This window comes from Moschus berezovskii, chromosome X (genome assembly GCF_049115385.1).
Source record: "Moschus berezovskii isolate FMDL1 chromosome X, NW_MosBer_1.0, whole genome shotgun sequence".
Lineage (NCBI taxonomy): Eukaryota > Metazoa > Chordata > Mammalia > Artiodactyla > Moschidae > Moschus > Moschus berezovskii.
Window position 1 is genome coordinate 21303178 of NC_142488.1, and position 25505 is coordinate 21328682.

At 39.8% G+C, this 25505-nt stretch overlaps 1 protein-coding gene across 1 annotated transcript in view; it reads left to right on the forward strand.

Moving 5' to 3' along the window:
• Window positions 1-25505, forward strand: part of PHEX (phosphate regulating endopeptidase X-linked) — a 218853-nt gene that overhangs the window by 133434 nt on the left and 59914 nt on the right. The window contains exon 13 of the mRNA XM_055393675.2: window positions 13918-13995. Coding sequence (XP_055249650.1) covers window positions 13918-13995 — 78 coding nt within the window. The remainder of the gene's footprint in view (window positions 1-13917; window positions 13996-25505) is intronic.

The following is a 25505-nucleotide window of genomic DNA, read 5'->3' on the forward strand; positions in this document are numbered from 1 at the left end:
GAGAAGCTCTGAACCACAGGACTCTAGAATCAAAGGAAGAAGCATTATGTATGGACACTGAATGTATGTCATCCAACTTAAAGAAAAACTGTATGACAGTGTATATTTACCTAATTTAATAATTCAGCAAGTATCTTATTATCTCTCCCTTGAGTTGTGAGGGAGGTAGTTTGAAGGTTTTTCAGGCTAGTAAAGAATTGTTCACATCAGAGGTAATCCTCAGTAGAAAAAATGAGGACAATTTCCAGTCAGTTGGGCTGTTGATGAGAGAATAGAGTATGCTATTTAAGCTAATCTCCAACTTGCCTCTGGTTTAAGTAATAATTGGAGGAGGATTAAGTAGCTGATTAAATTTATCTGAGAAACATTAGGTGTTAGGGACTAGGTGTTCAATGTGCGTTTCTGAACACTTTGAATCTCGACATTTGAAAATGGTTTTTAGGAATTTATGTACATTTTTTTCTTTTCCTCCTCAAAAAGTATATTGATTTTTCCATTGTATTCCCATTTATGGTTAATATTTGTATGCTGACTCTCTTTTAGAATTCAGGTATTTATATCAAGAAAGCATGATGCATTATTATAAGTTTAATCACATTTATATTTTGATGAAACTGTCAGAGAAGGTTTACCTTTGTCCCTGTCTTTCCCTTGCTATCTTTACTGTTAGTTTTGGAAATTTCTTATGTAAAAGAGGTGTTGGCATAATTTTTCAGGAAAGAGCCAGATAGTAAATATTTTAGGCTTTGGGGGCCTTATGGTTTCTTTTGCAACAACTCAACTCTGCAGCCTGAGCATGAAAGTGGGCAGAGACAATCCATAAAGAAATCAGTGTGGCTGTTGTTGGAGAGGAAAATCTACTCTCCTTTGAGGTTCAGTAGTTGGGGGTCTGTGAATTAAACTGACAAAAGATGGACTAGCAGGAGAAAAGACAAAATTTATTCCCGTAGGTATCTGGGAGCTCACAGAACATGTAGCTCAAAGAAGCAGTGAGAATTTAGGCCTTATGTATCATCTATTTAAAAAAAAACTGTATTATATTTTTTATTGAAGTACAGTTGATTTCATAATATTATGTAAGTTTCAGGTGTATAATATAGTGGTTGGCAATTTATAGAGTATACTTCATTCATAGTTATTATAAAATATTGGTTATATTCTCTGTGCTCTACAGTATATCCTTGTAGCTTATTTATTTTATACATAGTCCTTATATACCATCTTAAAAGGGGAGGGAGTTAGGATTTCAAGGAACAATAAATGGTGGGAAATGAGTGAAAAATATATGGGAGAAACTAGTGGAAGGTAAGGTTTGATTTAGTAAGGTCTGTTTATGTAATTTCTTATCCTGGCACTGACTTCTCATCTCTGGTGATAGGAGTCAGTCTTTCCCCCTGGTAAGAGAAGCCTCCCTTATCAGGGATTTATGACAATGGAATTCTTTTGGAAGGTCTGCTTTTAGGCAGATGAGGAAAGTGCAGAGAAACCTCTTCCTGTTTCTGTTGTTTCTCAAATGCCTTCAGCTCACAGTAATTTTGATACTGCAATGGCGTATTCTGAATCCCTTCACCATGTTCCAGAATGCAGTTTTGTTTTGTTTTTTTTTACAAAAATAGGTGATGGACTTGTTTTGGCCTGTTGGCTTTTGTTTGCTGACCCATAACGTAGAGCTCTTTTCATGTGGGGCAGAGAAAAGTACTATTTACTTTGGCCCTTATAAAAACCTAACTATAATATAGGCTTGTTCTGGCCCTCAGGCTTTTATCATCTTGGCTATGTCTGGACAAACGGATTTGCTTAACTGAAGCTTAGACTATTCACTTGAACAGGTCTAGCAGCTGTTCTATTTGTGAAAACTTTGTGAGCAGTTTACCACATGTAATTGAAGGTAATAAAAAGGCATTGATTTTTTAAAAAATTCTGTGATCTGGCCACTCTCCTGTTCAGCTTTAAAAGGATTACGTGAGAGTTGCCACTACTTTGGGCTTCCCTGGTGGCTCAGATGGTAAAGAATCCTCCTGCAATGCAGGAGATCCAGGTTCAATCTCCAGGGAAGATCCCCTGGATAAGGGAATGGCAACCTACTCTAGTATTCTTGCCTGAAGAATTCCATGAACAGAGGAGCCTAGCAGTCTAAAGTCCATGGAGTTGCATAGTTGGACACGACTGGGCGACTTGCAGACTTTACCACTATTTTAAGGTATATGGCCCCTACCATCAGGGGGATGTGCTGTTTTATGGATTAATAATAGGATGGTTTTGGGTTCCTAACTCAGATGCTACTCCCTGTTCCATCTATTTACAAAGAAAATCCAAATGTTCTTTTTTTAAAAAAATCTCTGTTGGGTGCAGGGCTCACCCAAGGGAGAGGGCTATCACCATGATGCCAGGAAACATTTGAGTGCCAGTGTGGCTAAATGACCATTTACCTGTACCAGAGTAGTTTCCTGTTTTGGAATGGAAAAACTGCCCACCTTCAAGACACATGGAATAGGCATTTTCAAGGGAGAAGATGGATAGATGGATGGAGCTGCTTTGTAATTGGGAACATGCCTTCTTAGAATGTTGTCCATATTGGAGAGAAGCGGGGATTGTCTACTACATCCTAAGTCGCTAAGTTGTGTCTGACTCATTGCGGCCCTATGGACAGTAGCCCGCCAGGCTCCTCTGGCCGTGGAATTCTCCAGGCAAGAATACTGGAGTGGGTTGCCATTTCCTCCTCCAGGGGATTTTCACAACCCAGGGATTGAGAAGCCCATTGTCCACTATACTGGGACATGATTCAGGCAGAGTTAGTGGTGGAAGACCCGAGATCTGAGCATTCCTGTCTTCCAGCTTTTGCACAATCAGAACTGTGACTTGAGCTTAAAAAGCCATATGATTCATGGGGACGCTTATCTGTCGTCCCCTCCGCATGATGCGTGAACCTGGGAACCCCACCTGAAAGCAATTTGCAGAATTAAAGTTTTTGAAGACTCATAATAAATCATTGCCATTCTTATCAAGAAGATAAAATTTGATTTGTCAGATAACTGAGTTGTTATTATTTGTGGAATCCAGAAAGCCCCAAAGGATATTAAAACCTGTTCCCCAGGCTAATTTTCATCAATACCATTAGCTCTGCTTAGGATCATATCTTCAGCCAAGACATCTACACTAGTCAGTCATTTGTTTGGCGTTATGGAAATAGCTATTGTTTTGAAGGATAGTGTAATTCATGTACAATCTCCTGAACTTCTGGTGCTTAAAGCTCAGAATTGTGATTGATGTTTAATAGTTTTTATAGAACTCAATCAGGGAAAACGAGACCTTGGCATGGTTAAGCCCAACTGAAGCTTTCAAAGCCATTGCACGCATAAGAAAGTTGTGCTATAAATTGTTTGTAAAAGGGCAGTTGATCATCAATTGTTCCATTTTTTTCCCTTAAGTTAGTTAAATTAATAAAAAGGAAAAAATATGCTAAGTGACTTAACTACAGAGGAAACACAAAGCTGTTGCATTAAGTGATTAAAACGATTCCTTTGATGTAGTACATGCAAGATGTTTGAGAATTTTCCTGACTCTCCTAAATAGCCAAGTCAGCGGGGATTAAAACAAATGAGCTTTCTGTCTTGATTCTGCCGATCAGCTTAATACTAAGTGGCTTTGAAAATTCAGGATAAAGCAGTCAAGTAACCAATCTTTAAATCAGTTTGGTCATCTGTGTAAAAATTACATATTGTTTCAGAGCTCACAGTCAAAATAGGATTGTTTGGTTCTGTTCTTCCCAGTAGCACTATCACGCTGTTGTATAAATTTCTGGGAAGGAGGGGTGACTTGAGAGTTTAAGTCATGTTGTGTTTTAAGTTTTCAGTGTTCCTTGTAGGGTTTTTTTCTCTTCCTGGGTTCATTTATGATAGCTTCTCTCTCTCTCAAAGTAATAATCTTCATGAACTATCTGTTGTCTTCACGGAAATTAATTGTGATTTTTAAAGTTCTAGTTCTAAGAATTTTAGGGCACAGAATAAACTCCCAAGCAACTAAGATTTGTTGCATGTACATGCTAGTAATAGCAAAGAACAAAATAAAAACAAATAAAAAAGCTTAATAGCTAAGCCATGCCCACATATACATACCCCCACTCTGTTCAGCATGGATCACTTTAGCAAGTGATGTTGAGCACTTACTGTGTACTAGGCTCTATGTCATTAATTGAGGAAACTCAGTGAACAGTCTATCCTCATTGAATTATCTGTATCAGCCCAGCCAACTATGGCTTTTGAGCTATGTTCAGCATGCTGCCTGTTTTTGTATGGTCCCCAAGCTAAAAAGGATTTTACATTTTAAAATGGTTTTTAAAAAGTCAGCCTATTATACAGAGTGAAGTAAGTCAGAAAGAGAAACACCAATACTGTATATTAACACTTATATGTGGAATTTAGGAAGATGGTAACAGCGATCCTATATGCAAAGCAGTAAAAGAGACACAGATGTAAAGAACAGACTTTTGGACTCTGTGGGAGAAGGTGAGGGTGGGATGATTTGAGAGAATAGCATTCAAACATGTATATTACCATATGTAAAACAGATGACCAGTGCAGGGCACTTAAAGCTGGTGCTTTGGGACAACCCAGAGGGATGGGGTGGGGAGGGAGGTGGGTGGGGGATTCAGGATGGGGGGACATGTGCACCTGTGGCTGATTCATGTCTGTGCATGGCAAAACCATCACAATGTTGTAATTATCCTCCAGTTATAATAATTAAAAGAAAAGCATATATCATGTTACATAAAAGTGATGTGAGATTCAAATTTCAGTAGTGTCTATAAATAAAGTTTTATTGGCACACAGCTACAGCCATTCATTTATGTGGTGTCCATGGCTGCTCTCCCAGGTATAATGCAGAATTGAATAGTTGTGACAGAGACCATACTGCCTGAAAAACTGAAAATATTTACCATCTGGCCCTTTACAGGTAAAGGTTATTAACCCCTGATCTAGGTAATCCAAAATTATCCTTTCCCAATTCCTTTGTTATCCAAATACTTCTTTCAACTCTCTATTTCACTACACTGGTATTAGAAGTACTTTTACCCACATTTTACAGATGAGGAAACTGAGAAACAGAGATTCAGATAATTAAGCTACTGCTAATTTTTCATAGTAGCGATTATGGCAAGTTGTCATAGAATGTTCCTCTTCCATCTTTTAATACAAATACGATGAAACCATGGCTCATTTTATATATTTTTATATTCCTTTAGAACTGAGGAGAGGCCTGAACCTCAAGGGCATTATCAATAAATATTTGTTGTTTTATTGAAATAGCTTATATTAAAAAAATACACTTTTCGTTCCCATCAAGAGTTAGTCCCAGGGATTTTAAACATTGCTTCATTTTCCAGACAGTTTCCTAGGTTCTCAGAAAGTCTCTTTCTTTTTTCCCCTCGTTTTTCATCTCTTTCGGTAAGATCTCTTTATATGGAAATATATGCCTTAATGGGAGCAGCATTGAATGATGTTTTTGGTCATGTGTTAAACTATAACCTTTTATATTTTCTGACACTATTGCTGCCATTGATTAGAATGGGTTTATCAACTAAATTACACATTGCAAAAATCAGTATTTATTGTGCATTGGTCACTTGCTGTATGCCCAGCACTGTGTTCCATGTGGAGAACACAAGGAGGATTAAATGGAATAGCCCATTAGCCTGATTTGAGTAGTATCAGAGAGAAGGTGCTCTCTGCTACAGAAACCTCCCTTATAATTTGATTTCTCACTTTGATTAATGAACTACTCTTTTAAATACAGATATTTCTCTAGAGTTTATACATTAGATTGCTGTTAGTCACTCACATTTTATTACAAATTAGAGGCTCAATGACAGCTGCCTTGAGGGAATAACAGTTTTGATGGATGGGGTGGGAAAGGGGAGATGACTTTGGAGCATAAAATATTGCTATGAAAGGCCAGTGTTGGGTATGATCAGAGAGCAGAAGGTATGAACACACAGGGCCTGGGTACTGGGATGAATGGATACAGGAAAGGGAAGGGATGGGAAAACAGAACCCAAGAAGGTGAATACTAAAGGCAGCTTTTTATTTGATCTTTGCTAAGATTAGCGTTCATAATGTTTCTTAGGCCCATTTTGTGAGGTGTGCAATTAGTGGCCCTTAGAAGAGTCCTTAGAATTTGGGGGGAATGCGAACAGCCTGAATTCTCCTGACTCATGCTTAAAGTCTGGCTTTGCTCAAGAAATATTGCACTGTGCTCCAAGAATCTCATGGGCCCATCTTTCTCTTTGTTGATTGCAGGGTTGCCTCAATAGCCTTTCTTTCTTACTATGTTGTGTGGTCCCTAAAACTTGACCTACGACTAAAAAGAGTGACATTATTCCTCCTGTAATCAAGGTATTTAGTTAAAGATTTAATTTGGCCTGGGTTCCCTTGAAAGACCCTCCAGACAGGTACATAACAGCGTTACTCCAGATCCTTGGAATACATTATGTGTCTACTTTCTCTGTATAAATTACAGCCAAAATTTATTCATCATGTACTCTGGACCAAGGCATAAAAGTGTGTTTTGTATGCAGTGTCATCGTGAATTCTTGCAGATAACCCAATGAAGTATAGGTGCTATTTTTTTCCTCAGGCTATGTCTCATGAAAAGGACACCATGTTAGTATTATGCTGAGTTACAGCCAATATAAAACATGATATATAATGCCTCAAATAACTAGGAGTTTATTTTCCTCATGTCATAGTGGGGAAAGGGAGGCAGTTCATGTCTGATATGGTGGACTCCATCCATATGGCACCAACTCTTCATTCCACCATTTTTGGCATGTAGATTTATTCTATATGTTTGTTGCCTTGTGATTACAAGATAGCTGCCTTATCTCTGCCATTGCATCAGCATTGTGGAAAGGAAGAAGAGATATGGCTAAAGCAGCGGTTCTTACTAAGTGGGCAGTTTTGCCCCTAGGGGACATTTGACAATGTCTGAAGACATCTTTGGTTGTCATGACTTGTGAGGCATGTTGCTACTGGCATCTAGTATATAGAAGCCAAAGATGCTTCTAAACATCCTACAACCCACAGGACAGCTCACAACAAAAATAATCTGGCCTGAAATGTCAGTAGTGCTAAGGTTGAAAATCCCTGGACTGTAGGGAAAGAGCACATGCCAGGTGAGTCTTCATCTTTTAAAACAGATTCCTGGTGGTGCAACAGGGACCTTTAGTTATATGTCATTGGCCAAAATCTCATCCCGTAGCCACCTTTAACTGCAAAGGAAGCTGGATGATGCAGCTATTTTTTGGTGGGTTCATTGTCAACCCTAAGAAGAAAGAATGTGGATATTGGATAGCTAATAGGCAGTATTTGCTTCAGAAAAGTTAAATAGTTTGCTCAGTGTCACAGAGGTAGTGAAGAGCATTTGAGCCTCCTTTATTAAGGAAGGCAGTCCAGTTGTCATATACAGCACTTTCTAGAGGTCTGTGTGAATAAGGGATAAGAATGCATGGACCACAGCCTTGTCTAATTCAATGAAACTATGAGCTGTGCTGTGTAGGGCCACCCAAGACGGACGAGTCATGGTGGAGAGTTCTGACAAAATATGGTCGACTGGAGAAGGGAATGGCAAACCACTTCAGTATTCTTGCCTTGAGAACCCCATGAACAGTATGAAAAGTCAAAAAGATAGGACACTGAAAGATGAACTCCCCAGGTCAGTAGGTACCAATATGCTGCTTCAGATCAGTGGAGAAATAACTCCAGAAAGAATGAAGAGACAGAGTCAAAGCAAAAATAGCACCTAGGTGATGGAAGCAAGGTCTGATTCTGTAAAGAGCAATATTGCATAGGAACCTGCAATGTTAGGTCCATGAATCAAGGCAAATTGGAAATGGTCAGACAGGAGATGGCAAGAGTGAACGTCGACAGTTTAGGAATCAGAGAACTAAAATGGACTGGAATAGGTGAATTTAACTCAGATGACCATTATATCTACTATTGTGGGCAAGAATCCCTTAGAAGAAATGGAGTAGCCATCCTAGTCAACAAAAAAGTCCGAAATGCAGTACTTGGATGCAATCTCAAAAACCACAGAATGATCTCTGTTCATTTCCAAGGCAAACCATTCAATATTACAGTAATCCAAGTCTGTACCTTGACCAGTAATGCTGAAGACGCTGACGTTGAATGGTTCTATGAAGACCTACAAGACCTTCTAGAACTAACACCCCCAAAAGATGTCTTTTTCATTATAGGGGACTGGAATGCAAAAGTAGGAAGTCAAGAAACACCTGGAGTAACAGGCAAATTTGGCCTTGGAGTACAGAATGAAGCAGGGCAAAGTTTAATAGAGTTTTGCCAAGGGAATACAATGATCATACCAAACACCCTCTTCCAACAACACAAGAGAAGACTCTACACATGGACATCACCAGATGCTCAATACTGAAGTCAGACTGATTATATTCTTTGCAGCCAAAGATGGAGAAGTTATATATAGTCAGTATAAACAAGACCAGGAGCTGACTTTGGCTCAGATGATGAACTCCTTATTGCCAAATTCAGACTTAAATTGAAGAAAGTAGGGAAAACCACTAGATCATTCAGGTATGACCTAAATCAAATCCCTAATGATTATACAGTGGAAGTGAGAAATAGATTTAAGGGACTAGATCTGATAGAGTGCCTGATGAACTATGGACAGAGGTTCCTGACATTGTACAGGAGACAGGGGGCAAGACCATTCCCAAGAAAAAGAAATGCAAAAAAGCAAAATGGCTGTCTGGGGAGGATTTATAAATAGCTGTGAGAAGAAGAGAAGTGAAAAGCAAAGGAGAAAAGGAAAGATATACCCATCTGAATGCAGAGTTCCAAAGAATAGCAAGGAAAGATAAGAGAGACTTCCTCAGTGATCAGTGCAAAACAAAATAGAGGAAAACAATAGAATGGGAAAGACTAGAGATCTCTTCAAGGAAATTTAGAGATACCAAAGGAACATTTCATGCAAAGATGGGCTCAATAAAGGACAGAAATGATATGAACCTAACAGAAGCAGAAGATATTAAGAAGAGGTGGCAAGAATACACAAAAGAACTGTACAAGAAATATCTTCATGACCCAGATAATCACAATGGCGTGATCACTCAACTAGAGCCAGACATCCTGGAATGTGAAGTCAAGTGGGCCTTAGGAAGCATCACTATGAACAAAGCTAGTGGAGGTGATGGAATTCCAGTTGAGCTATTTCAAATACTGAAAGATAATGCTGTGAAAGTTCTGCACTCAATATGCCAGCAAATTTGGAAAACTCAGCAGTGGCCACAGGACTGGAAAAGGTCAGTTTTCATTCCAGTCCTAAGGAAAGGCAATGCCAAAGAATGCTCAAACTACCACACAATTGTGTGTGTGCACTCATCTCATACGCTAGTAAAGTATTGCTCAAAATTCTCCAAGCCAGGCTTCAATAGTATGTGAACAATGAACTTCCAGATGTTCAAGCTAGATTTAGAAAAGGTAGAGGAACCAGAGATCAAATTGCCAACATCCGCTGGATCATCAAAAAAGCAAAAGAGTTCCAGAAAAACATCTATTTCTGCTTCACTGACTATGCCAAAGCCTTTGACTGTGTGGATCACAAGAAACTGTGGAAAATTCTTCAAGAGATGGGAATACCAGATCACCTGACAATCCTCCTGAGAAATCTGTATGCAGGTCAGGAAGCAACAGTTAGAACTGGACATGGAACAACAGACTGGTTCCAAATAGGGAAAGAAGTACGTCAAGGCTATATATTGTCACCGTGTTTTTTTTAACTTATATGCAGAGTACATCATGAGAAATGCTGGGCTGGAAGAAGCACAAGCTGGAATCAAGATTGCCGGGAGAAATACCAGTAACCTCAGATACACAGATGACAGTACCCTTATGGCAGAAAGCAAAGAAGAACTAAGGAGCCTCTTGATAAAAGTGAAAGAAGAGAGTGAATAAGTTGGCTTAAAGCTCAACATTCAGAAAACAAAGACCATGGCATCTGGTCCCATCACTTCATGGGAAATAGATGGAGAAACAGTGGAAACAGTGGAAGATTTTATTTTTTGGGAGCTCCAAAATCACTGCAGATGGTGACTGTAGCCTTGAAATTAAAAGATGCTTAATCTTGGAAAGAAAGTTATGACTGATTTAGACAGCATATTAAAAAACTGAGACATTACTTTGCCAACAAAGGTCCATCTAGTCAAAGCTATGGTTTTTCCAGTAGTTATGTATGGATGTGAGAGTTGGACTATAAAGAAAGCTGAACGCTGAAGAATTGATGCTTTGAACTGTGGTGTTGGAGAAGACTCTTGAGAGTCCCTTGGACTGCAAGGAGATCCAACCAGTCCATTCTAAAGGAGATCAGTTCTGGGTGTTCATTGGAAGGACTGATGCTGAAGCTGAAACTCTAATACTTTGGCCACCTGATGCGAAGAACTGATTCATTTGAAAAGCCCCTAATGCTGGGAAAGATTGAAGGCAGAAGAAGGGGATGCGATGGTTGGATGGCATCACCAACTCAACGGGCATGAATTTGAGTAAACTCCGGGCTTTGGTGATGGACAGGGAAGCCTGGTGTGCTGCAGTCCATGGGGTCACAAAGAGTGGGACACGACTGAGCGACTGAACTGAACTGAATGCATGTAGTAGTTATGGAAGACTCTGGAGTTTTTGATCAGCCACAAACAGTCTGGGAAATGTTTCTTGCAGAATATAACGTGCAGTCTGTTATCCATTTATCCCCCCATTCTCTCAGTATTTGCTGTGACCTTTGCCTTCTTTTCCATTAACCCATGGAGTAATTGTTTTCAGGCCTGCCTCACTAGTGCTTTGCCATCAAGCTGTTGGTGCCTCGTTTCTTCCATTCTTGTAAAATTACAAAGTGATATCATCAGTTATTTGCTTTAAAAGGTCTTTCAAAATTTATTTGGAGAGTTGGTGCCCTTCTAAGTGTGTCAAGCGGAAAGGTGTGTAACACAGGGATTTGGAGGCTTATGCAGTCATCAGGAGGGCTGGGCAGTGAAGTGTAAAGCCTGCCCATGGTCTCTGCAGCCCATACCCATAGGGGTCTTCTGCAGAGAGCGTGTGGGAGCTGCTGGCCAAGTGTTCTATCTGCTACCTGCAGGTGTGCCATGCCTGCCCAGAGCTACTGGCTGTGAGTGAATAACTGGTATCTCCTTCTCTACTCCTCCTGTCTCCTGTGAATGCTTTTCATTCACAAAGTCTGACCTGGAGCCAGGTCCCATGGGGTCTGGGGAGATGGGGTTTTGAAGCTTCTCAGGGGAGAGTAGCTTGGGGTGGGGTGGGAAGATGTGGAAGTGACAACAGGCTGACTGACAGGGATGACTTGAGTTTGTATAGAGGCATAACAACACGGCACAGTTTGGGGGAAGAAGTATTATTTTCCAATGTTGGCAGTGTTGCTATTAGTATTATTATTTTATCTTTGTGTTCTTAGCAGATGAATAGAGATTCTTTATGCCTCTATTCTGGCTCTCTTCAAATCATGGTATTGCTAAATAATAAAAAAGGATTCAATGACCTGCATATACAGTGCAGAAGGTAATATATTCTGTGAAGCTCTATAGTGCAGCGGGGGACCCAGAGCGTGAGATTTGAAAAACAATGCATAATTCACCAGCATGCTCTGGAAAGACCGGTGCTCAGAAAACAATTGTGGATGACTCAGCTTGTGTATTCCTTTATTTTTCTGAAGCTATCTGGAGCTCTTTATTTGTTATGGTTATATATATGACTTGTGGTAAGCTGATAAAACACAGTGAGGGATTAAACACAATGAGGGAGATATTAGAAGAGTCTCGGAAGAAGGTAACCTAGAGACGTATGCTGTATTGTTTGGTGTTGGGGGAGAGCTGTAACCTCTAGTTATCTGCTGTCTGGGTCACATCAAGCTTTCAGTGTAACTCACAGGGCTTTGAAGACAAAATTTGATCTGTGCTGTATTTGAGTCTGGAATAGCAAAACCCATTATGACTGTGTCCTATGGCACTTGTAAAATCTTCTCTGAGTCTGGAGTTTCAAGTTTCCGCTGACATTTAATATTTGAATTATCTCAAGGAAGATAAAGAAAACATACTATCTTATTCTATTTCTTTCTTGAGTGAGGAAAATTGAAAGGGTTGAAGGAAAAAAAGACTCATTACTAAGAGCAGTGTACAAAGGGCAATGGTTTTAGCTTTGCTGGAATAAAATCAGTATGTTTGGGATTGCCTGGTGTCTTACATTGGGTCTTCTCGAGACAGAGTTGGAGATGAGGATTCACATTCAAGTGATTTATGATTTATTCAGCAAGTGCTCCCAGGAGAAGCCAGCAGGGGAATGAGGGAAGCCAGACTGGGAAGGGTAAGAGATGTTCCTGGGTCCCGTTTCAGGGGAAGTCTCAGATGGTCTGATCCTGCAGGGAACTCTGGCATGCAAATAGTACCTTATACTCCATCCTGAACTGAAGCAAAAGAACTGGACTTTCACATTCCTGCTACAGTCAGTTGTTGGCTGAGGGCTGCTTGGCCGCCAGTGGAGCTGGGGGCCCAAGGCAGATAAACTCCCAGGAAGGAGCTGTTTTGAGTACATACATGGTGTCCTAGTAGCCCTTGGGCAGGCCTTCAGAGTCTCGGGTGCTTGCCTTTAGAAAGGAAGAAGAACATAGATCCCGGGGAGAAATGTGCTGAAGTGATAAAAGGGATCTGGCCAGAGCCCTGCCACTGTGCTTACTCTTTGAGTAAGCTATTTTTTTGTTTTGGTGAAACCCTGAATTGGAGGGATAGGGGGAGACAGTTTCTTGAGGGGCAAGGGTTGGCAAACCTTTTCTTTAAAGTAAAGGGCTAGAGAGTAAATATTTGAGACTTTGTGGACCACAAGGTTTCTCTCCCAACTCTTGAACTCTGCCATTATAGTGTAAAAACAGTCATGTAAATGAGTCATGCAAATGAGTGGGCATGGCTGTGTTCCAGTGAAACTTGATTTATAGAAACAGATGGAGGGGGAGGGAGGCAGAGAGATTTGACCCAGAGGCCATAGATTGCCCGTCCCTGCTGTGGAGGCTCCTTGTATGTACCTGAGATGGCTTTTTCCTTTATCCATTTCCTGTATCCTGCAAAACAGGGAATAAGTGGTATGTCTTATCAAAAGGATGGTTATGATGTAACTTCAATTAGTCTAGACCCCCTCCCTCCAATTTTTCTGGCATCCTAGCCATCATTCCTAGGGTTGCACAGATAATCTCACTGAAGGGTGACTCATTTTATTGCTGCTAAAAATACTTTGTTCTCTCTCGTCTGTAAAATCAAACACAGACTTCTCAGCATGGTATTCGGGAAACCCTGTGAACAGGCCAAAGTTGATTTTCCTGCATTGTTTTCTGCTGTCCACCATTTGTGCTTTCTAGTCCAGCTCCATGCAACTACTCACCATCTCTCTGGCATACTCTTTGTTTTTCATCTCTTTGACTTTGCCCCTGCTGTTTTCTCTCCTGGAATTCCTTCCTCTTAGTTCTACATTTTGAAATCCAAACCATTCTCTGAGACTCAATTTGATCCTCTTCTCCATTAAGCATTTTCCCCATGAGGAAATAGTATCTGCTCTGGACTTCAATAACAATATTGCCTATAAATACAGTTATCTATTTATAGATAATATTGTCTATATCTAAACCTTTATGTTGAATTATATAGTTCTTTGCTACATTCACTATACTTTTAACATATTGAGGGAAGGAACTTAGATTTTTTTTTTTTGTCCTTCACAGTTGATTACATATAGTAGATATTCAGTAAGTAAAGTTTTCAGATGAAGGTTGCATTCTTACATCCTGCAATTATTAATGACTTAAGTGCTGAAATTCTGACATTTTTCTTTTTCCTTTTTATAGGCAAGAGCTGTTTTGGCAAAAGTTGGCTATCCTGAGTTTATAATGAATGATACTTATATTAATGAAGACCTCAAGGCAGTAAGTGCTAAATTTACTATATTTCTTTTTTTTCCTGGCAAGTTGTACTGGCCACATGCCTTTCTACTAACCCAAGTCTAGGCAATTAAATCTGGTTGTGCCATAAAGCACCAACTTTTGATTCATTCCTTGGCTAGATATGAGCCTCATTATGCCAGACATATCATAAGATTTAGAGCAGATTCACAATAAAGCAAGTGTCAGAAAGAATGTGTACCTGAGTGGGTACCGTAAAGCAAATGGATTTGGATTTGGTCTACCTTGATCATAAAGGAAAGAGTTAAGAAAACTGAATATTTTACAATTAATGGACATGTTCTCATGGTGAATGTATGATGTTTGTTGTTAAATAGTCTTTATGTGCTTCATTCATAGTAAATGACTAGTAATAAATCTTGCTTGTTGCGAGTTAACTTCATTAAACTTTATGAGTGTTTTGGCAAACTAAGTGCGTATACATATGATTCTATAATTTATTGTGAATTAGACTGTATATTTATAGTAAGTTTCTGATGGAGAAATAATAATTTTTTATTTTAATATTATGGGACATATATTTTCCAGTAGATACATTCACTGCAGGCCTTTCTAATCATAACCACTTGTCATTTGCTTTCCTACAGATAGTTCTGGTAAAGAACTTTTCTTCATCACAAAACCCCCTCTTTTTACCATTCACTAGATTTTCTTGAAAAAGTAGGTTTAAAAAAATTAATTAAATAACTATGGTTCTATAGTGTATCTTTTTCCTGAGATTGTGGTTTAACAAGCAATCCTAGCTTTGTACATGAACACTGGAATTTTATAAGATCATCCAAAAGTGAGTGAAAGCTTTAATTTGAAAGTTTCTCCATTGGGCTCCCAGACATGGCCTTCCAAAGTATTGATTTAGTTGCTGTAGAGGAAAATAATTGTGCTTCACAGTATCCCAAAGCTCTGACAGCCCATCTTATTACACTTTGTTTTGATCCTGAAAAATCTCACTATGAGCATCTTGATGAAAGATACTGACACATTTGCCACATTCATGTACATTATCTTTTAAACACCATACTGAATCTGTGAAATAAATGGTATTTATCTGAGTATTGCAGAAAAGGACATAGAGACTCAAAGTAGCTAAGTGATTTCCTCAGTGCCCTGCCAAGTATCAGAGCCAGGACTGAAATCTGGGTCTAGGAAACTCTGCTTGTAATCAGAGAAGGGGTTTTGCAGGGTTCTTGTCAGGCACCCCTGCTGGAGGAACAGAGGAGTGAGTTGAAGAGTGGGTGGGAATTGCTTTCCCAGAGCTGGTTGGTTGAGATGAGTGAAGGGATGGAGGTCATACTGTTACGGAGTGATTCTGGCTCTTCCACTTACTAGTTGTTTGAGCTTGTGCAAGCTTTTTAATTTCAGTTGGCTTCCCTTTGGTTATCTGAAGACTGGAGATAATAATAGCCAAGTCTTAGTATTGTTGAAAAGATTAAGTGAGATTCAGTTCAGTCTCTCAGTCGTGTCTGACTCTTTGTGACCCCATGGACTGCAACACGCCACGCCTCCCTGTCCATCACCAACCCCCGGAGTTTACTCAAGCTCATGTCCATTGAGTTGGTGATGCCATCCAACCATCTCATCCTGTGTCGTCCCCTTTTCCTCCTGCATTCAATCTTTCCCAGCATCAGGGTCTTTTCAAATGAGTCAGTTCTTCACATCAGGTGGCCACAGTATTGGAGTTTCAGCTTCAGCATCAGTCCTTCCAGTGAATATTCAGGACTGATTTCCTTTAGGATGGACTGGTTGGATCTCCTGGCAGTCCAAGGGACTCTCAAGAGTCTTCTCCAACATCACAGTTCAAAAGCATCAATTCTTCAGCCCTCAGCTTTCTTTATACTTCAACTCTCACGTCCATTCATGACTACTGGAAAAACCACAGCTTTGACTAGATGGACCTTTGTCAGCAAAGTAATGTCTCTGCTTTCTAATATGCTGTCTAGGTTTGTCATAGCTTTTTTCCCAAGGAGCAAGCATCTTTTAAGTGAGATTAAATAAGTGTAAAGGCACCTAGCATAATGTCTGGCACATAAGTCATCTCCCCATAAATGATAGCTATAACTTAGCAGCAATGAGAACTATTGTTGCTAAGAAGAGCATCACCAGGTCACAAAGTACCTCAGCAGGAGAACCTGGAGGATTACATGTGATTGGCAAACATCTCAAGTCAGGACTGCAGAGGAGGGGACTGCCCTGGTGGTCTAGTGGTTAAGAATCCATCTTCTAATATTGGGGACGTGGATTCGATCCCTGGTTGGGGAACTAAGATCCCACATGCCATGGAGCAACTAAGCCTGTGCACCACAGCTACTGAGCCTGCACATTGGAACTGCTGAGCCCATGTGCTCTGTGTGCCGCACTAGAGAGAACCCCGCACTGCTGCAGTTAAAGGTCCTGTGCACTGCAACTAAGACTCCATACAGCCAAAAATAGATTTTTTTTAAAAAAAGAATGCGGATGAGAAGATTTGAGAGGCAGTTTGTTGTAGTGGTTATGAATATGGATCCTGGGATCCAAGTGTCTGGAGTTAAATCCCTATTCTTCTGTTTTCTAGCTGTGCGACCTGAGGTAGGTTATATTACCTCTCTGTGCCACAGTTTATTCATCTCAGTTTCCTCATATCAAAATGGAGATAGTAATAATTCTTGCCTTCAGTTCAGTTTAGTGTAGTTCAGTTGCTTAGTCATGTCTGACTCTTTGTGACCCGATGGACTGCAGCACGCCAGGCTTCCCTGTCCATCACCAACTCTGTCCATCACCAGTCCCTGCCTACAGGGCTGCTATGAGGCTCACATAAGTTAACATACTGAAAATACATAGAACTGGTCCTGGCACACAGAAAGCACACTAGAAGTGTTATTTATAGGTTCTTCAATTTTCACTTCCGATAGTAAATTATTTTGGTTTGGAGAAGTCATTGCGAATTAACACATATAATATCCATGTGCCTGAAACTGATTTCAGAGGCTACACAGATGGAACAGTCTCAAGCCTTAATCCAATAAGATAGCATTCAGGGCTCATTCACAGTGTTTAGTTGATCAAGTTTTGTTGGCAGCCTGCTGCTGTTTAAAGTGAATGCCCCAAATTTAAGAGTTCAATAAATGTAGTACCTTTTGTGAAAAGAGACAAGACACCAGACAGGATGCAGTATTAGGTATATTTCCTCGTGTCTCCGCAGCCTGAACTGAAGACATTATATACAAGATTTTAAAGTACTTTTGTGAAGAAATGGCTTTCATCTGACTCATTACTGAGATAGACACAATTACACCGCAGAATTTCTAGCAGTTTAAAAAAGACAGTGAAAAAAATACAAATGCAAGAAGCAAATAATCCATTTCTGTTCAGAAACTGATAAAGAAAACCTGAAAATAGGTGAAGGATGCTTGGTGTGATAGATAATAACAGTGTCACCAAGGTTAATAGCAAAAGGACTAAAGTATTGCTGATACACAATGGGACTGTGTTTTCAGTTGTGAGAAATATGTAGATAAGGACTACTATAGGGCCTCTGAGAAATTTCTGGTAATACAAACTCTGAACAGGAAAGGCTGTTGCAAATGAAAAGCAGCTTACGTTCTTTGTTGCAAGTAAAGATGTGATTCATCAGGCACAAACACAAAAAGAAAGATAGGGACAGGGGAATGGATTAGATAAAAGTCAAGGAGAAATTGATCATTGGAACATAGAGAAAGCAAGGGAATTCCTGAAAAACATCTACTTCTGTTTCATTGATAAAGCCTTTGATTGTGTGGATCACAACATTTTGTGGAAAATTAGGAAAGATATGGGAATACCAGATCACCTTACCTGCCTTCTGAGAAACCTGTGTGTGGGTCAAGAAGCAATAGTTAGAATGTTATATGGAACAACTGACTAGTTAAAAATTGGGAAAGGAGTACGACAAGGCTGTATGTTGTTACCCTTTTTATTTAACTTATATGCAGAGTACATCATGTGAAATGCCAGGCTAGGTGAATCACAGGCTGGAATCAAAATTGCTGGGAGAAATATCGACAACCTCAGATATGCAGATGATACCACTCTAATGGCAGAGGATGAAGAGGAACTAAAGAGCCCCTTGGTGAGGGTGAAAGAGGAGAGTGAAAAAGCTGGGTTAAAACTCAACATTAAAAAAAAAAACTACGATCATGGCATCTGATCCCCATCACTTCATGGCAAATAGAAGCGAAAAAAGTGAAAGCAGTGACAGATTTCATTTTCTTGGACTCCAAAATCAATGTGGGTGGTGACTGCAGCCATGAAATTAGAAGATGCTTGCTCCTTGGAAGGAAAGCTATGACAACCTAGACAGTGTGTTAAAAAGCAAAGGCTTCACTTTGCTGACAAAGGTCTGTCTAGTCAAAGCTATGGTTTTTCCAGTAGGTATGTATGGATGTGAGCATTGGACCATAAAGAAGGCTGAGCACCAAAGAATTGATGCCTTTGAATTGTGGTGCTGAAAAAGACTCTTGAGAGTCCCCTGGACTGCAGGGAGATCAAACCAGTCAATAGTAAATGAAATCAACCCTGAATATTCATTGGAAGGATTGATGGCCACCTGATGCAAAGAGCCGACTCATTGGAAAAGACCCTGATGCTGGGAAAGATTGAAGGCAACAGGAGAAGAAAGCAGCAGAGGATAAGATGGTTAGATAGCGTCATGAACTCAATGGACATGAATTTGAGCAAACTTTGGGAATTAGTGGAAGACAGAGAAGCCTAGCATGCTGTAGTCTCGGGGTTCATAAAGAGTTGTACACAATTGAGTGACTGAGCAACAACAACAACAAGGAGAAAGGCTGAAAACTGAAGTTGGGGTCATGTGGCTATAAGAGCAAATGAAAAAGAACTCACAGGAAAATGTAAAGAATTAGAAAACAATGTTTCTTCTGAGCATGACAGGGTGAACTAAGATAGCCAGCAAAGTATTTCAGAACAGCAGTCTTTTTGTAGTCTTTTAAAAGAGCAAGGAGAAAGGCAGTGTCCTTTATGTGAACCTACAGTAGTGTTCAGGCTTCCCTGGTGGCTCAGACGCTAAAGAATCTGCCTGCAATGCAGGAGACACAGGTTCAATCCCTGGGTCGGGAAGATCCCCTGGAGAAGGGAATGGCTACTCACTCTAGTATTCTTGCCTGGAGAAGTCCATGGACAGAAAAGCCTGGTGGGATTGCAAAGAGTCAGACATGACTGAGTGACTAACACACACATACCAGTAGTGTACAGGAAAGCCTGCTACTCAGCCTAAAAAGAAAGACATCAGTCTACATTCAAATCAACCTTATAAAGTATACCTTCACTACTCCTTCATGGAGAGAGACACAAGAATGAGTTTTTACCTATTTGGGGAAGATTTCTGTGTCAGCCAGGAAAGCCAAACCACACTAGGTATTTCAAAGAGAGGACATTTAATACAGGAAATAGGTTGGAAGGTGAGGTAAACCAGAGATTAATAACTTTTTCAGGAAGCAGTGATCTCCCTTGTGTCTCGGGATGCAAAAGGGAGGAGGCGGTGGTACTATCGAGAGCAGAGGAGGAACTGCCACTCCAGAATCATTGTTGGAAGAAAGGAGAGAGAGGAACCGAAGAGAACAAACAGCATCCTTTCCCCTCTTACCACCTGCTGATTTCCCTCAGTGCCTCCTATTGGCAGGAAGCCAACTGGCAATGGCGCCTGGGAAACATGGTTTTCACATTCACAGCTCAGCATTACAGAACCGAGTAAAAGGGTGTGCATGTATCTGAGAGACAATAGGTAAATAATCGAGCCCATTAGGCACATCACTCACTGTTGTGAAAGCCAATGGAGAATTACAGTAGGAGCTCAAGTCAGAATCATAGCTGGCATCCATTTACTTAGGAGAATAGGATGTGGGTAATTTTTCAGAGATCAGTGTTTCTGGTGAGTGGTACATACATACATTTGATACATGGACATAAATATGTGACTAGAGATGTCTAGGTAATATGTGAAGCCACATAATATTCTCTGGGGCAGGTCTTGGTCTACGCTTACCAGTGGAATACTTGTGTGTTTATGTGTGTATGTTTTATGTGTGCATAAATGACGGAGAGTGCTGTTGCCACTATGCAAGAGTGAGGTGATACTTAGCTGGAGTGCTCTAGAAAAACAGATTGTTGAAACCATTCTGTACTCCTTGGTAAAAACACAAAATGAACCATTGTGGCCAACTCTCTCAAGTGATCTCTGGCCCTCATGACCCTGGAAAGGCAAGAGGGGGCACTGGAGGGAGGTGCACTGGTGCCCACCAGCCTTGTAGCCTGTCCCCTGTCCCTCCTGCACACCAGCCTCCTTCTTCAGTGCTCCGCTGGCTACAGCAGACCAAGACTTTCCTTTATCCCCAGTGGTGGCAGCAGGCCATCTGGTTTATTCTGGTTCCTGATTGGTGTGACAGTTGATGCTCCCTCAGAGTCACCCTTGCGTGGCTGCTTGTGGGAATTCTATCTGCCGCAGTGTTCTGTATATGCAGGTTGTTAAACATTGTGAACACCATCCCTGTATGTAGGTGTGTATATACGTATACATACATAACCACTTACAGCAAAGCTATCTAAACACAGCAATCTTGCATATTACTTTGTTATTTAAATAAGGGAAAACATAATTTTAAAATCTGCATTCCATTGAAGTTTTCACAGTTCTTTTCTGCCTAAAAATCTTTCCTAGAGGTGTCTGGATATATCGCTGAGTATGTTTGAATGGGTTAACTTAAAAAGTAGTTTAGAATCTGTACTTCCTGTTGGCTCATGTAGTACTTTGAAAGTGAAAGTAAAGTCGCTAAGTCATGTCCGACTCTTTGTGACCCCATGGACTGTAGCCTCCAGGCTCCTCCATCCATGGGATTTTCCAGGCAAGAGTACTGGAGTGGGTTGTCATCTCCTTCTCCAAATGTCTTATCAACTTGTATTTACTGATCCTATAGAGAAGCTGAATACATTGCCTTGTTTTGCCTTTATTATGTGTGCCACACCTTTGAGAAGGGTAATAGCTTTATTCTTCTATTTACTCTGTTGCATTTGGTGTGAGGCATCCGGGATAGGGTGTACACCAAGAGAAAGTCAGATTCCCCTAGATTTTATCTTCTGGACAGCTATTCTTAGAAAATGACATGAGAACCCCAATTAATTCCCCAAAGGTCACTCAGTTGAAAAGTCAGGAGATACAACTGACTGAAAGTCATTATCAACTTGACCTAGATTGTCACTAGCAACTGAAAGGACAAGAGACTTTTGAGCCAATTATTGTCACTTTCAAAGCTAAAACATTTTTTGGGAAGATCACAAGTGGTTCTAAAATATTCATGCACATTCATTCTTATTGCTATCTCTACAACAAACAGAACTTTCCCAGTGGTTGCTAGGTTTCATAGTTTTTTCTCCTTCAAGGTCCTATTGAAATACTTGAAATTATCACAGTATTATCACGTGATGGAAAATTTGAGAAATAGAGAAAAGGAATGAAAAAAACCCTGAATGTTGGTATTCAAACATAATAATACATATTTCTGTTTTAGTGTGTTATTTTATCTTTCCATTTTTGTATAGCTGTAATTGATGCTTATGTATAATTTTGTACACTGACCTTTACAGTTGATAGATTGTTTTGTCCTTGTCTTCCATAGCCTTCATTACCATTATTTTAACAGCTGTCTGATAGTAAGTAAACTGTACCCTGATTTATTTAATCACAGCTTCTCCTCCTCCTTCCCTGTACTCTTTCTGTTGAATCATCACATTTCTTATTAGGGCCAGTGAAAATAACATTGAAGTAGGAGCCTAGTGATGTGGACTGAATTACTTAGCCAGGTTCCCTAATCTCTCCATCTCTGTTTCCCATATGGCCCTTTCCTATTCCCAAACACTCAACCTGTCTTACAGGAAAAGGTAAAAATTTTCCCCTTTTTCCTGTGATTTCCATTGACCAAATGGCAACCCACTTCAGTATTCTTGCCTAGAGAATCCTGTGGACAGGGGAGCCTGGTGAGCTGCTGTCCATAGTGTCGCATAGAGTCGGACACGACCGAAGTGACTTAGCATGCATTCATGCATTGGAGAAGGAAATGGCAACCCACTCCAGTATTCTTGCCTGGAGAATCCCAGGGATGGAGGAGCCTGGTGAGCTGCCGTCTCTGGGGTCACACAGAGTCGGACATGACTGAAGCAACTTAGCAGCAGCAGCATTACCTGTGATTTCCATTGAATAAATAGAATAGATCAACCAAACCAGGCTAAGAAATAGAAGCTATGCTCAGTTTAATAATGAAAACAATTTAAAATGTATTCTCTGAACATAGGTAAGCTGTGGGCAAATTGTCATTATTTGCCTCCAAGTTTTGTTCTCCATGATCATTTCCATGGCTATGGTAGGACCATATTTATTTAAAGCATTTTTAGACTTGGAACTGCTTTTTTTTTAAAAAAGAAAATTTTGCATTTAATATCTGTAGAACAATCTGAATGTCAAAGTTTTTTTTTTCTTTCCCCCAAATGGAACAGGAAAGTACCATTAGCAAACTCTTCTAAAAGTAATAAGTGACCCCATTGACAGTACAAAAAAAAGTTAGTATTTTTGAAGGAAGTTCCTTTGGGAGCATTTTCCAGAACATGCTCTGAACCCAAGAACATATCTATCAGTTGCAATTGTATTCTAAAAATTCTGACAGAGCTGTGTTGGGAACAAAAGCTAAAAAATGATTAAACAGTGGACACATCTTTTAACTATGTGATCTGGGAATGTATTAGGATTGCTAGTTAAGGTCATTTATTTGAACAAGGAATTTACTCTGTTTCATCTGAGGCTGAGTATAAACATCTACCTAAAATGCAATTGATTTTTAAGATTCCTCTTTATTAGAAAGCATTTCAAACATCAGAAAAGCATATAAAATCATACTTTGAACACCTCAAGCTTTAACATATATGAAACATATTTGCTATATTAGCTGTATACATGCATACATACATTTTAAATGAATAAAGCAGATACATTGGAAATTCTTTGTGTAATCCTCCTTGACCTAATGTCCTTCTTCCCTGCCTGTCTCCTTCCCCCCAGGCTGTCTCCTTCCCTAGATATCCTCTCTTGAATTCAGTGTTTCTCATTCTCATGCATTTCTTCATGCTTCTACTACATAAGTATGTGCCCATAAACAACATATAGTATTATTTAATTAGTTTCAAATTTTTAAGTTCTCTAATGCATACAACTAGTCTAATGTTCTCAGCATTGCCTTTGAAATTATTTCATGTTCACACATAGAGACCATTTGTTTAGACTTCTGTGTGGTTTTCCATTAGGTGACTATACCTCGGTTTATTTATCAGCCACCACCCCTAAGAGGATTGAGGGAGGGACAATTTGAAGTCTTATATCTATAACTTGTTGGCCAGCTGGATTGCCAAAGGTGCCAGGATTTGATCCTTTCATTCCTGCCTTTCTCATTCTCTGTGGCTTTAGTTATTTTTTTTCTTTTCTGTATATATTGGCATGGTCCCCTGGAAGGATTGCTAAGATGAGTAATTAAAGTTAAGCTAAGATGAGTAACAAAAGTTACTCTGCAGACAAAATGAGCATCCATGATATGTTAGGGAAAAGAGAAACCTGAGCCAGACATTGGCCAACAAACAGGCTGTTGTCAAATTGTATATATTCATTCGTATCTGTGATATGGTGCCTCTGGGTCTCATATACCTTCATTTGCTGTATTTTAATTTTTGCTTTTAAGAATATCATGGCTTAAATTTACAAAAATAGTACAGCTAATAAAATATGATTACTCTTGATCATTTGCTTCTTCAAATGTGTATTATTCTTATTTGCCACATTTTAATATATTTAAAACCAAAGTATCAGGGAGCACTACAAACCATTGCTTTTACTGTTACACAGATACTATTTACAGTATTTAAGTACTGCTAGTTTTATAGATAGTGCCTATAGAATTAGCAACAGTCAGAACCGTTCATGGAACAACCGACTGGTTCCAAATAGGAAAAGGAGTACGTCAAGGCTGTATATTGTCACCTTGCTTATTTAACTTATATGCAGAGTACATTATGAGGAATGCTGGGCTGGAAGAAGCACAAGCTGGAATCAAGATTGCCGGGAGAAATATCAATAACCTCAGACATGCAAATGACACTACCCTTATGGCAGAAAGTGAAGAGGAACTCAAAAGCCTCTTGATGAAAGTGAAAGAGGAGAGTGAAAAGGTTGGCTTGAACCTCAACATTGAGAAAACAAAGATCATGGCATCTGGTCCCATCACTTCATGGGAAATAGATGGAAAAACAGTGGAAACAGTGTCAGACTTTATTTTTTTGGGCTCCAAAATCACTGCAGATGCTGATTGCAGCCATGAAATTAAAAGACGCTTACTCCTTGGAAGGAAAGTTATGACTAACCTTGATAGTATATTAAAAAGCAGAGACATTACTTTGCCAACAAAGGTCCGTCTAGTCAAGGCTATGGTTTTTCCCGTGGTCATGTATGGATGTGAGAGTTGGACTGTGAAGAAAGGTGATCGCCAAAGAATTGATGCTTTTGAACTGTGGTGCTGGAGAAGACTCTTGAGAGTCCCTTATACTGCAAGGAGATCCAACCAGTCCATTCTAAAGGAGATCAATCCTGGGTGCTCATTGGAAAGACTGATGCTAAAACTGAAGCTGCAATACTTTGGCCACCTCATGCGACGAGTTGACTCACTGGAAAAGACTCTGATGCTGGGAAAGGTTGGGGGCGGGAGGAGAAGGGGACGACCGAGAATGAGATGGCTGGATGGCATCACCGACTCTGTGGACATGAGTTTGAGTGAACTCCGGGAGTTGGTGATGGACAGGGAGGCCTGGTGTGCTGTGATTCATGGGGTCACGGAGAGTCGGACACGACTGAGTGACTGAACTGAACTGATAGAATTAAAACTGTCTGCCATTCTCTTTCCAAGAAAAAGGAACTCAAAAATCAATTATGTCTTTTCCCCTATATTAATAGATAGCATTGTGAGCTATCAACTTCCTGTTTTTCCACGTGAACTATATATGCTTTGCTTCTGACATTTCATGAATTTTTAGTGACCACATCATTTTTGAGTGTTGATAGATAATTTCAGTTAATAATTAAATTATTCTAGTGACTCTTAGGGTAGAAAATCAGTCTGAATCACTTTCATTTTTTCCCTTCATGAACGAATACTGATTACAATAAATTGGATTTTGCCATTTGGCTAAATCATCATCTATGAACTAAACGAGGTTTCAGCTGACTAAACTGAGTGTTACTAGAAGAACCTATATGACAGATAAATAAAGTACACATTTTTAGAAAAGATCAAGAAGTCATGTGGGCAAAGAAATTTCAAACCTAATATGTTCTGTAAAGGTTAAAGTAGATTTTTCAGTTATAAAGCAAATGAAATGCATTGTAAATTAGTGAAGCTTCTCTTATTTTTTTAAAATTG